This window comes from Silene latifolia, chromosome 2, assembly GCF_048544455.1.
Source record: "Silene latifolia isolate original U9 population chromosome 2, ASM4854445v1, whole genome shotgun sequence".
Taxonomy (NCBI): Eukaryota; Viridiplantae; Streptophyta; class Magnoliopsida; order Caryophyllales; family Caryophyllaceae; genus Silene; species Silene latifolia.
The window spans coordinates 34406068-34419656 of record NC_133527.1 but is presented as its reverse complement, the minus strand read 5'-3'; the positions used below and the strand labels follow the sequence as shown (position 1 = coordinate 34419656).

Here is a 13589-nt window from a genome sequence, read left to right as displayed (position 1 = left end):
GGAATCACCAATCGGTCTCAACCTGACCAGCAGAGCTATCCTCATTGACCATCACAACAAGGACTAAGGACCAATAGGTGGGGAAAAGGGGGGGGGGGGGGGGTTACCAATCGATCCCTAACCGACCCGATGAGCAAAGCTCATTGACAAACACAACAAGAAACAACCCAACACCAAAAGCACCAAAACCGACCAAAACCATAGACGTCGGAAACCCAACCACAAGGTCAGATTAAAAATATGGACAAAGGAGCCTTACCAGGGGATAGGGAAATGGGCGAGGGGAAGGGGGGAACACTCCCTGACCAAGAATGCATGCAAGACCGGCGTAGACAAGGCGGAGAATCAGCGGACGGAAAGTCAAGTGGATCAACGCGGCAGTAACCATCTCAGTCAATCGGTTAATCGAGTATAACCGAGGATACGCCAACATAAGAAAACACAAAGGAATGATAACAACGGAAAGATAGAATGAAGGAAGAGGAATGAGAAGTGACGATTCGCCGGAGATAGGCCAAGGGATGAACCCATCTCCGGCGAAAGTTTAGGGGAAGAAGAGGGAGGTAGTGTGTGGAAAGAGAAGGCGGCGGATCAAAGTATCAGATTAGGTTTTTTTTGTTTAGAGTGAAGGGGGAGAGAATTATAGAGAGAGGAAGCTTTTAAAGAATGCGTAAAAATATACTGTATGGAAAAAAGTGCTTCTTAAGTTCTTTCTTTTCCACGGTATACAAACCAAATCAAATGGCAAAATTGTTTGTGACTTTATTGGTAGATTAATAATGAAAACCAAAAGTCTAGCATATTTTTGGAGTTAAGAACGAACGTCGCAAAAAATACTTCATTATCTTCCAATCTTCATCGAAACCTCAAAATGACATTAATCAAGAAGAACATCTTCATCACAATTTGTATATATAAATGTTGTCCGTATTTTTTTTTTCTTAAAGTGTCTACGATCTACCACCCCTTTCTCAAATCTTGAGTTTGTCCTTTGTTCGATCCATTTTTATACCATTTTCATATAATACGGTTGTATCCAATCCGAGCTTAAGATGAAATATCCTGCATCCTAAGCAAGACTTCCGTTTGGTTCAAAAGGTCGGAATGGATTCGAATGGAATGAGATACCATGAGATGATGAATTTAGAATCCCATACCTATTATTTATTGTTTGGTTCACTCTAAAATTGTATGGAAGGGGAATGGAGAAACCTGGGTAAGAAGGTGGATATGAAATTCCAAAGGATTGTGGCGGAATTAAAATCCGTCAAAATTCTAACTCCATTCAAAAATGTCTCAACCAAAGAGTAATATCACTCAAATATAACATTCCATTTCAACACCCTGACCAAACACCCCGGTTTTGCAAGAGATTAGCACCAGTGTTTAAACCAAAGCAAACCCCAACGGTTCTCTTTATACTCTGTGCTTTGCTGCTCTCTAACCGCTTTTCTCATTTTCAAATTCAAAAACAACACTCCATTTCCATAACACCATAACAAAACAACCTTCAATACTCTTCCAACGCAACAACCACAACCACCGCAACAACAACAATCACCGTTGTCGACAACGACGACAATGTCGACTTCCGAAAACCTTCAATCTACATGTCCACCATCCCCATCACCAAACCTCCACCACCAATTATTCAAAGATATTTCCAACTTCAAAACCCCCAAACCTAAACTCCACTCTTCTTCTTCTTCTTCTAGAACTTTCCAATCAACTCCTCAATTCTTCACCGCTTTGAAGCAAACACCTAGTCAATCTATCTCCACCGCCAAACGCCGCCCGTCCACGTCAGCAATGCGGCGCCTCAAAGCATTCGAGCTTGAGCAATCGCAGTCATGTCGAAAGGAACAATTGAAGAAGGAACGGTCAATGAAGTCGCTAGCGAAATCACTTACTGCTTGGCTTAATTTCCTGTTTGAAAACCCTAGCGCTTGTGGATGTGATCAAGGGGAGTTCGTTACGGACTTTAAAGTTAGTCGAGGCGGAGGTGATTGCGAGGCGAGGACGAGAAAGCGAGAGAGTGTGGCGGCGGTAGGGTGGAGGTTGCCGAAGAGGTCGAAAGAAGGGGAGGACAATGTGGTAGGGGTGGTGAATGAGGGAGATGTTTTCGGGTCGAAGAAGTTTGCGTATTTGAGGAATTCATTGAAGGAGGTTTGTAGTTTGGATGATTTGTTGGAGAGAATGAGAGGTTATTTGAGTTTCGATTCTTGTAAGGAGGTTTTTAATGTCATGACTCATGTTGTTAAGGTTTGTTCTTTGCAGTTCTCTTTTCTTATTTGTTTAATAAGTTTAGGTTTTTGAAGTACCAATGTTAGAAATTGAATGTGAATGTACATAATTTTTCGCTTGTTAACGTAAATTGTTAAGATTTGTTCTTTGCAATTCTCTTTTGTTAGTTGTTTAATTTAGGATTATTAAGTACCAATGTTAGAACTTGAATGTGAATGTACATGATTTTTCGATTAGTACGTAAATTGTTTAAGCTCTTAATGAAAATTTAGGTTGTTAAGATTTGTTCTTTGCATTTCTCTTTTGTTACTTGTGTAATTTATGATTGTTTTTCTCTCATACATTTGATTTTAGAAAGGACTTGATTGAATAAGCACATTGTATGTAATTGAGTGAGTATGATCTTTCACTTATTAAGCAAATTGATTGAGCTCTTAAACAAGTTTTAGGTTGTTTAAGTGCATGATTGAGGTCTTTAGAGTACAGTACTACTTCCTCCGACTCAACAAGTTCTTTACGTTTTTGACTTTTTATCTGAGAGGAAATTTGGAAATATGTAAAGAATCAATTGAGTCAAAGGAGTACTATTTAAGTAGAAAAATCCATGAGGTGTGATTTTTCCCTTCTTTAAGTTGGTTGTTTAGCTCTAACAAAAATTTTAGGTTGTCTAAGTATGTGATTGAACTTTGAAGGAAGAAGGTTGAATATGTTTGTTGCATTGTTGTTATTTGGTTGTTTTCTTAGACGCGCATGAATTCTTTAGGAAAGACGGAGTAATTTAAGTGTTGTGATCCTTGAGGAATGGAACTATAGAAGCAATGATGGAAGTGTGTGGAATCGAAATGAATGAAGATAGATACATGCTTTGTTTGATTTGGAAATTAGGATATAGTTCTTCGTAGAAATAATCGGAGTCTATGTTGTTTATGGAAATGTATCTCAAATATAATGTTAGATCCACTGTGTTGTCGAACGGTTTGCATATGGAACAAGGAGAATATTGTACGTGACAATACTCCTATTTTGAAACCTTTGGAGTATAGTTTGGGAGTTGTTCTGGTCGCTCCTTTTACCTGCTTAAACTCCTGTAGGGGTTAAAGGGTAAAAGGGTTTGTTCAGGTTTATTTTTCACCGTGATTCATTATCTTTCATTTTGGAGTATAAGATGTGGACTATTGTGAATGTTATGTGCGAATCACCAAACGTATTCATTTCTTCTGTCAGTTGTAGAAACTGGTATTTTGGGGAAGGAGCTTTCTAAAATTCAGTTCTCTGCCGTTTCCATTTTGCAGAATATTGACGAAGGCAGGCTTAAAATGAAAGCACATTGTCCCATAGTTACTGATTTTGGAATGAGGGAGAAAGTGGTTAAGGTTCTTATGTGTTACAATCAAGTTTGGCTACAAATCGGATTATATATCATCTTAGGTGGTGAATCACTGTTACCTAATGAAAACTCCAACAGTAAACAAGACACAGCTTTTTTGAAAATGGTGATTGAAAAACAGCTCTTTGCACATGCTGGTCTAGCAAGAGCTTATGCTTACAACAAGAGAGTTGATGGCTTTTACAGGCCAGGTTATTATGAAACCTTAGGGAATGTTATACTGAAAAGATTTTTGCTGCTTGTTCTTATACTTGATAGAGGCAAAACTCAAAGTAGTTTGCCTATTAACTATGGCATTGATGGGAAAGATGGAGGTTCTCCCTTGTTGTTCAATGTGAAATGCAACATCAAATCAAGTCGACAAATGATAAGTGGTACAGAATAATTTTCTTGGCAGTTACCTTATAGTACCTTCCCCATCTCTATATGTTTCCTGACATATGTTTCCTTATTGCATGTGAATCGTAGAATTCCTGTCATCGGAGGTCATGCACGGGGAAGGCGATCTTCTAGCACATCTTGTGATTGTGGGATACAAGGTGTCATACCAACAGGTAAGTTAAGACACGCCATATTGTAATTGACATGCTAAGACGTCTTTTGTGACGTTAACAACACTCCAAATCATTCTGTTTTGATATTGCATTGAGTCAAATTCGCGGAGTGAAATTCATCATGCCATAAGCTGGTTAGTAAAAGTTCACTGATGTGCAGATTCCTCAAATTGAGTATGACCTCAGAATTAGAGATCTTTTTCAAGATATTCAAGATGGAGTGAGGTTATGCAGAGCTATTCACCTCTTACAACATGATTCTTCTATCCTGGCGGTTAGGCTCTTCTGTATTTCAAACAGCTTAATATTTGACTGTCCTTTAGGCAATACCTTTATTTTTTCTGTTCTCAACAATGGACAGAAAATAGTGCTTCCAGCGGACACTCAGAAGAAAAAAATCACGAACTGTGCCATTGCCCTGAACTATCTTAAGCAAGCTGGTGTTTCGCTTCATGATGATGATGGTATGGTCGTAGTTGGAGAAGATATTGCCACCGGAGACAAAGAATTGATACTTACCTTGCTGTGGAATATGTTTGTTCACTTGCAGGTCTATGTTTTCTCTATTTCACGTTGCACCTTGAAGTTCATAAACATTGTTTACGTCCTCTGTTTGTTTGTTACTCTATATAATATATATACAAATAAAATGCTACAGCGAAAATTTTATGATACCATGATAATTATTTGCTTTTTTGATGAAGCATTATGTGCACATTAACTCTAATTTTTGGTCTTATTGTAGCATTTGAAAATTATTTTACATTTTATCGCTTTAAATCTCTGCAGCTACCTCTACTTATCACAAAGACTACCCTATCTGAAGAAATTTCAAGTATCTGCAAAGCTCAGACAGTAAGTTTAATGTGGCTCACTTTGTTCTATAAACTATCGACTTGTGCCATATGTAACATTGCCATACATATCACAGGAGTTCATGGCTTTTGATACTGGCAGTGACACTCACTTGGATATGCTTCTGAACTGGATGAAGGTACTACTATTGTATTAGATGTGTGACAATTGTATCTAATGTGCATAAATCATAATAAAAGTATGACTGCAGAGGCATAATGTTACGGTCCATTGCATGGTATGGGACATGAGTTCCACATCGGTCGTGTGGGAGGCTTGATGTGGAATTGATATGGATATTGGGAGAACCCACCCCACAATCCCACATCAAGCCTCCCACATGACCGATGTGGGACTATGATAGTATATTGAATGTGATTAATACTAAAAAGTAGCAAGAAACTGGATTACTATGATGGTATATTCTGTCAATCCATCCCACCCTTTAGAACTCCAATAAGCACAGTAACTGGTGTCATCCTTCTAATGAATATTTGAGGATTATTGAGATGATACCGTGATGTCTAGCTCTTATATCTATCGTGAACGTGCATGATAAAGTTATATGTTTTCATATTGCTGCAGGCAATCTGCAAAAACTATGATAAAGAGATTGAAAGTCTGGCTTCGCTGGTTGATGGAAAAGTCATGTGGTGTTTCCTAGACTTCTACTTTCGCAAGGAACTTCATTGTTCTTGTTCCATGAAGGTATTGATTTAATTGACTCTTATCTTAGCGTGATCATGTTTTTACTTATAGATTAATATGTTTCCTTTTGCTTGTCTTCACCAATATTGACATTCTGACAGGAACTGAACAATTCCATTGACGAATCAATTGTTTCAATGCGAGATGCTACAGATGCAGTGCATAACTTTGTGCTATCTCAGAAGTTGGCTACATTAATGGGAAACTTTCCTGAGGTATCATGCTTTACTCGAGTTGTCTTGGTCTTTATGTCTCTGAATGGAAACTAAGCACCTCATGTCACATAGGACTATCTTGTAGCTGGAGTTATGATCAATTATTCAAACAAAGGACTGAGTAGTGACTAAGTGACTTATTTATCAAATCCATCATACTCTCATTCTCTTAGGTTTCTTATTGTTTGTTCTTGACATAGATCTACCTCATGCTTTTTTAGGTGCTGCAAATATGTGAAATACTTGAGTACAATGGTGCCTGCAATGAAAGGAGTGTGATCATATTATTGGTCTTCTTATCCTCTCAGTTACTAGTCAAGAAACGTAAGGTACGATATAGTCGGTGTCTCGGAGTTCCTATTTGTACTTAATTGTAATAGATATAATCTGAGACTGAAATAAGATTGGCTTCTTCAGGATCAGCTAAACTTTCACAAGCTGATGGGTTGTCGTTGCCACAATCCGGATAGAAAATGGAGGTCTTTGAGTCCTGAACCTAAGCAGTCTGGTGAAGGTATTTCACAATCCCCATCTTTCTACATGAATTTCTCAAATTATAATATATGAGTTAAAATTATAAAGGTGTCCTCTTGTGTACTCTTTTAACTGCAATTCCATCGCCTAATGAGACGATGAACTCCTGAGTTTTCTTTCTCAGCTCACTCTTGATTTTTGCTTAGGTATTGCACAGAATTTTAAGTCCGTTCAAGCGTGGTGGCAAGAGATGGCGAAACAAAATACCAATTGCACTAGTAACCCGGGTCCTGTTTCAATCCTGCCCTTTTCAGCTAACAAATGCAGCTCCAAAATTTGTAAAGGTAGGTAGTTATTTACCAGCTAATACAAATTTACTATACATACATTAGTTTTTAATGAACGAGGAGTAAAAGATAAGAAACTCTTTCCATATTAATATTGTAGACGTTGTCTGGCTTGCATTTCCATATTTCCATGCCTTGTTTATCAAGTTCATCCGTTTGCTAAGACTCTGTCAAACCATATTTCTTAAGATCCATGCATCTATATCTTTCTCCTCGAGCTGATTTTGTTAATGATTTGCAGTTAATGCTGCCATAATTATCCAGTCTCACATCAGGGGAGTTCTTGAGCGCAAGAAATACTTGAAGATGAAGCAAGCAGTTTCCTGTTTGCAGTTATACATTCAGGCATGGCTTATTGCAAAGAAGACATTAGAGTGTAACAAAATAAGAGCATCCATAATTCAAGGTTTAACGTGAAATATTTGCTGCTTTCACTGAAACTTTTGGTTCTAATTTTACCTCAACTGATGTTCGTTGACTTGCTTTGGGTAAACCATACAGAGCGATATGAACGATTGGATGAACTTTCAAGAGAAATTGCATTCATGGTCGACAGGCATAGATTTGTCCAGCAGAAACGTGCTGCAACTTTGATTCAGAAAGCAGCAAGGACTTGGATCTCTCATAGATGTCAGAAGCGGAATTTTCTAAGTACACAGAAGAATACACAAACTGAGAATGTCTGCTTCGTAAAACCAGAGAATGATGAACGAATAGAAGCAGCAGTGAAAATCCAGAGCCAATTTCGTGGCTGGCTATTGAATAAAAGGTTTCGGAGCCAAATTCAAGCAGCTTTAGAAATCCAGAGTATCATTCGATCTCTAAGATCATTGAAAGATTTCAATGAATATAGAGCAGCTATAAAATCTGCTATAGTTATCCAATGTCATACTCGTGGCTGGAAAGTACGCAAGGGTGCTTCCCAACGGAGAAGGTCAATTGTTGTGATTCAAGTAAGTAAATTTGAACAAACTATGCATTTTAACAGAAGGGTTCTGATCCGATTCTCTTGCTGTACACATTCCCCCTTTCTCGATTTGTAGCCTTGTGGGTAGATCAGAATAATTTCTGAAACGTGGCTCTTAATTCAGTATTATCATTTGCATATAGGTTGTCATATTAGTATTTTATGCACCTTAGTACCACTCAGTGGTGGAACCAATTCTACAGCTAGCAGTCTTGTTGTCTTCTCCCCCTTCCAACCTCCCTTTGCAGACTTCTGATAAATGATGTGGCTCTTAATTCAGTATTATCATCTTCACATAGGTTAACATATTGGTATAATATGAACCTTAGTATCACTCAGTGGTGCACCCAATTCTACTGCTAGCAGTCTTGATGTCTAGTCCCCGTTTCCACCCCTTCGCGAACATCTGATAAAATTGGAATGATATGGAGAACACTAGATGTCCTCATGCAAGGATGACAGAATACATCAAGAAACAATACAATTTGTTATAAAGGGAAATTTTCTCCCCTTTTCCTTTTTTCAATACAATTGGGTTATAAGCTATTGTACACGTAATAAATGCAGAGCTATTATCGCAGCTGGTTGGCTAGGAGGGACTATCTTCAACAAAAAGAGGCTGCAATAATCATACAAAGTGCCTTCAGGGTCCTGATGAGCCGGCGTGCTTTTCAATCATCCAGGCATGCTGCCATTGACATTCAACGTATTGTTAGGGGAAGGATCTCGAGAGCTAAACTTCTAGGTAACTGAGCCATACCTCGTTCTGTAAGCCTTTAGAAAGGATGTGGTTTTGCGTAATCATTTTGTAGAGTTTGTGCATTTGTTTTTTTTTTTTTTTTTTTTTTTTTTGGGATGTTGATGGAGCGACGTGGGAAAAATTAGACGCTAATGGGTTCAAACCCAAGTCTTGACTCATGAGTACCATCACGCACTGATTTTAGATTTAAAGCTAGCTGACAGTAGCATTCTGGTGGGCATTTGTATGATTGACTGTTGATTGTAGGTGCTTCATCACTTCGTTTCACTGCTTCAGAAAGTACTCTTCTTGCATTAGGGCATAGAACGTACAGCAGCGAACTGAAAATAGTTTTATGTGCAATTATCAACCTGCAAAGGTGGTGGAAGAGAGTTCTGACATCTAAATCAAGAGAAGCAGCAGCAACTGTTATCCAATCTTACATTCGTGGATATCTTTGTCGGTGTAGAGCAACAAAAGAGAGACAATATGCTGTTATTGTTCAAGTAAGATTGATCTTTATCTAATTGCTTCTTCCTGAAGATTACTTGGTCTTTACTGTGGAGCTCAAGGGCATACATGATTCCATGGTACCCTAAAAATGTAACTAGAGATAAACTATCCCTATCGCCTGGATTTATCAGGAAGCAGATTTTTTCTTTCCAATAATAAGATTTGTGTCTGACTAGCTTGGGTAATTTTTTTCTGAGGGTTTTGCTTCAGAAACATATTTTGAATCCTAGACTATGAAAAAATTAGCTTTCCTATTCTTTCATAATTGTTGTTTCCTATTGAAATGAATTTGAATTTTGCAGACGAGGTCACTAACACTCTTCAATTATTGTTCTGACTACCTACTAATCGACTACTCTACTAGAATATTGGATTTGTGTTATGTTTATCTATGGCCTATTATGAGGGTTTTCTGATGAATCAATGACAGTCTCAGATATAACACCAGCTCAAATACTTTTGCTTCCTCATTCAACTATGTGGTTAATTGATTCTTAGTGTTCTATGTAACATTCTGTGCTGATGAAAATACTAGGAGTGCCTCAATGGCTTTTTCTGCTGCAATAAAACACTATTCCTGCATCAACTTAATGCTATCTACTTCGTTTGAATATATAGGCACATTGGAAGGGCTATCTTGCTAGAAAACGCGCAAAAGCACAGCTTATTGATCTGCGATTAAGAATACAAAAGTCTGCTGCTACTGTGGAAGATGGGATGCGTATTATTAATAGACTAATTGCTGCACTGAAGGAACTAAAAAGCATGACTAACGTTAGTGGAATTCTTCATAATTGCGCTACTTTGAGTATGTTTCTCAGACCCCTACCTCGAATATTCCTTCTGTCTAATAACTTGATTCAGCAATAAATAAAACAGTACATGTGTTGGTCTCACATGTAAGACGGTTTCATCTAAGTTTGTGTGATCTTTAACTGACACTGTAATGGTCTGCTTCTCAGATCTGGCAACCACACATTCTCAGAAATGTTGTGAGAGACTCGTGGATGAGGGCGCGATTGACATTTTGCTAAAGCAGATATGTGCCGTCACCCGAAGCATACCAGATCAGGAAGTTCTAAAGCATTGCTTATCTACTCTAAGGAATCTTGCCAGATATGCACATTTAGCTGATATTCTGATTAGTCATCCAGGATCTATTGAAATTATCCTTAGGGAGTTACTGAGGTTTGTACGTTAATTAATGTTTATTGCACCTTAGACATCAGTTTGCTCTTAAGCTAAGAAATGACATTGATAAGCTAATCACAAAACACAAATCATTGTTCAGGAACAAGGAAGAGGGTTATTTCATTGCTTGTGAGCTGTTGAAGAAGCTATGTACACTTCCAGGAGGTATTGAAACAGTACGCAGTTTGCCTTCTATGTTGAAGCGCCTGCATTCTCTTGTTGAGGATCTCACCCGAAAATCATACCTTGAAAAGAGGTTAGATTTATTTGTTCCAGCTGAATCAAATTTAACAGTGGGACTTTAGATCACAATTATAACATTTCATTGTACTAGATCCGATGCATAGTTGGCCTAAACTTTGATGACTCGGTAAAGACATGATCTGAAATAACCGGAGGACTTGAAATCTTCCTTTTCAAAAACGACCCAAAAGGACCAATTTAAAATTACACCTTAGTTCAGACTGGAAAGGCCTCTCCTCTGTCACCACCCCATTTGAAATGTGCCGACAGGGAGCACATAAAATATTTGAAATGAACCAGCCTAAACTGACCCAAAAATACGACGTATGTAATTGATGACATGCAGGAATCATCGTGGTATAGCTGCTCGAGATACCAGTGAAAGACGACTAAAAGAGGCTATTGAACTCTGGAACTTGATCACACAGGGCTAGTGAAGGAATTACTTGACCCCAACAAAACAAGTGGAGATAGAACTTGTGTTTGGGTATGTTGTAGAATTAATTAACCCAAGAACAATCAAAGTGGGGCAGTTGGTTACTGTAAAACCTGTTTTACATGTTTTGCTATCATATTCAGATCCTTTGCTGAATAAGAGATGCAAATTTGCAGGTATCCCACTGTTTTTAGAGTTGGTGTTTAGATTTGACTAATTGCCACTAGTGCAGTTCTATTGTATATCCCTGTGAGTTGTGACTTTATCGACTAAGCTAACTAAAGTGATCACTGGTCTAAGAAAACTTCCATGTTAGATAATGTTTATTAGCTAGTGATGGTATGACACCCTCAAAATCATCTTATTATGGTTGTACTGTGCCTAATTGCTTATCACTCTTCAAAATGCAATTGTCTATTTCTCAGGTGTGAATTTTTTAAAATTGTTTTTCACATTCACAATTTTATCAAAAAAGTAGATAATCTTTCAAAAAGAAATACTCTAGTATTTTATAATTGTGTGGTCAAAATCATGAAGACATTGATGTCTCATTTGATCCAAGTTGATCAACTTGATCCATTGCAATTGGGGGTTGCCAGTTGCTACCGTCAAAAGATTGCCCTCTTATTTATTTAAAATTCATTGGTTGATCTTAGACAATGGTAGGCACCCTGATACCGAGACTCTGTACCAACTACCACGCATGTACGCTATCTCATTTTACATAGTCGTTTTTAGAATCTTTAAGTGATCCAGCTTAAACAAGAATTTGTGTTTTCCAAATCATAACTAGCCATAGGAGTAAAATTACTTTTCCAATGGATGAAATAATAATCAGAGAAAGCTTCGGTGTCACATTTATGCAATGTTTCATTCGAATTAATCTCCCATAACAACTAATAATGCGGCCACAGGTGCTTAACTAAGACCTGTTACAAACTCAAAATAAACATAATACTCATAATAATAATACAACTAATAATTGAAGTTAAGCAGCAGAGGCAGTGACGTGTAGCCTACCAGCTAAACCAGCAAGATTAGTGAATAATATTCTCCTTGGCACAGTTACTGTAAGTACACCATCTTCATAACCAGCTGATATTCCTTCAATGTCTACCCTCACCGGAAGCCGAAATTTCCTCATGAACCTCTTTGATGGTGGACTTGATTCATTAGCAGCATTCTCCGTTCTGATTATTAGGTACATTGAATCCTCCACTTCCACCTTCACTTCCTCTTTCCTTACCCCTGTCACAACCAAACAAAAAACATAAAAGTTCATTGATTGAGCATCAACCATTAGCTTAAGCTTCTGGTCGAGGACATCAGTGGTTCTATACCTTAATACCAAAGTTTCAGAACTCGCCCCTAAAATCATAAAAGTTCATCTCATAATGTGGTAGGATAGTTGTAAAGATGGAGCACAAATTATACTATAGTGATCATTTTTTCGTAAAAAGTTAAACCATTTTATACTACTAGGTGACCATTTTTTTATTAGTATAAAATGAACATTTTTAACATAAAATAGACATTTTTATCCGCTGCACCATACAACAGTCGCACATAATAGGGTACTGCAGATTGAGAGTAGTGAATATACCAGGAAGATCAGCAGAGTAGATGTGAGACTCAGGAGTTTCTCTCCAATGAACATAGTTTTCAGGGATTTGAAATTGGTGGATGAACATAGAAGGGTGCAACAGAATGTCCCATGGGTAATCCTGATGATATGGTACCAGCTCCATGATTTTTGGATTACTTGTGTTATTGTGTAGTATAGTAGTATACTTGGTTAGACTGAAATGGGCAAAACAATTTAAACAAGGTATGCAAGTGGAACACACAAAGTTACAAGAATGCTTTATATAACCAACTTGGGTGGTGGACTAGTTGTGTAACCTACAAGTATTATATGTTAGTTGGTATCAAACACTTTAGTCTGGATTTTAAATTAGTCTCGTTCATGAGTTTTAGCATTTTTGTAAATACAGGGTTTAAAGTTAAGACTATTGTTCAAGTTAGAATAATCTTTTAGTAGTTGATTTAAATGCTTATGATATACCTTCATATTTCAATTTGACAATTAATTTTGAGTTGCTTATGATATACCTTCATATCATTTTATATGTGTTTCCTATCGAAGAAATTTAAAAAAAAAAAAAAAAAAAAAAAAAAATGATCATTTTATAAGGAATATGAGCTTACTCTATTCATTGTCACGTGATTTTAGGATAAAACTTATTTGCAAAATAAGGAATAAAAAATTAATCAATGATTTCTAATGACTAATCAAAAGATCAATAGGTCTTCATTAAAAGTATATTTCTATTTAATAATAAAACGGGTCAAATAATATAGACGGGCAAAATTTTTGCTAATTTTAAGTACATTTTATTAATATTTTATGTGTAATACTTGACTTATCTTAAGGTTAAGATCGATATACTCGTGTTAGATGATAATATGAGTCAAAAGGTTGGTAAAGTAGTTGAATTTGCTCCTTTGCTTGCTTATTACTCCCTCCATTCAACTCCACACTACACATATACCCTTTTCATCCATTCAACTCCACACTACACCTTTCCTAAAAAGGAAATGAAAAAGACAATTTTATCCTAATTCCAACAACTTATTTACATCAAATGCCATTGTTGGCCCACTCTATTCCACCATAAAACCCCACATTTATATTTTTTTAACATTTTTAACCCCA

At 37.1% G+C, this 13589-nt stretch overlaps 2 protein-coding genes and 1 non-coding gene across 3 annotated transcripts; 2 read left to right on the top strand and 1 right to left on the bottom strand.

The window, feature by feature from the left end:
- Window positions 1-1214: 1214 nt before the first annotated feature.
- LOC141642588 (uncharacterized) lies at window positions 1215-11297 on the top strand. Its single transcript, XM_074451420.1, has 20 exons — window positions 1215-2262; window positions 3537-4005; window positions 4100-4185; window positions 4346-4459; window positions 4547-4735; window positions 4975-5040; window positions 5117-5179; window positions 5626-5748; window positions 5850-5963; window positions 6185-6292; window positions 6381-6477; window positions 6644-6781; window positions 7026-7190; window positions 7286-7737; window positions 8319-8496; window positions 8758-8996; window positions 9622-9811; window positions 9966-10191; window positions 10295-10450; window positions 10784-11297. Exons 1-20 carry the CDS (start codon window positions 1582-1584, stop codon window positions 10869-10871), a joined length of 3942 nt encoding a protein of 1313 aa, XP_074307521.1. The 5' UTR covers window positions 1215-1581; the 3' UTR covers window positions 10872-11297.
- LOC141645457 (U6 spliceosomal RNA) lies at window positions 8136-8241 on the top strand. Its single transcript, XR_012544939.1, has one exon. It is a non-coding gene; the product is annotated as a U6 spliceosomal RNA (small nuclear RNA).
- A 387-nt stretch (window positions 11298-11684) lies between the features above and the next one.
- Window positions 11685-12710, bottom strand: LOC141629181 (15.4 kDa class V heat shock protein). The gene is made up of 2 exons (XM_074442225.1): window positions 12477-12710; window positions 11685-12121 (listed from the first exon to the last, which is right to left on the bottom strand). The coding sequence occupies exons 1-2, from the start codon at window positions 12619-12621 to the stop codon at window positions 11862-11864; spliced, it is 405 nt and encodes a 134-aa protein (XP_074298326.1). The 5' UTR covers window positions 12622-12710; the 3' UTR covers window positions 11685-11861.
- Window positions 12711-13589: the final 879 nt, after the last annotated feature.

What these genes read in the sequence shown, in the direction of transcription:
- LOC141642588 (XM_074451420.1), top strand. Translation starts at nt 1,582, where the DNA reads ATGTCGACTTCCGAAAACCTTCAATCTACATGTCCACCATCCCCATCA. An exon ending in TCATGACTCATGTTGTTAAG is followed by an intron (nt 2,263 to 3,536) that starts GTTTGTTCTTTG and finishes TCCATTTTGCAG; the next exon opens with AATATTGACGAAGGCAGGCT. An exon ending in ACAAGGTGTCATACCAACAG is followed by an intron (nt 4,186 to 4,345) that starts GTAAGTTAAGAC and finishes ACTGATGTGCAG; the next exon opens with ATTCCTCAAATTGAGTATGA.
- LOC141629181 (XM_074442225.1), bottom strand. Translation starts at nt 12,621, where the DNA reads ATGGAGCTGGTACCATATCATCAGGATTACCCATGGGACATTCTGTTG. An exon ending in CTACTCTGCTGATCTTCCTG is followed by an intron (nt 12,122 to 12,476) that starts GTATATTCACTA and finishes TGGTTGTGACAG; the next exon opens with GGGTAAGGAAAGAGGAAGTG.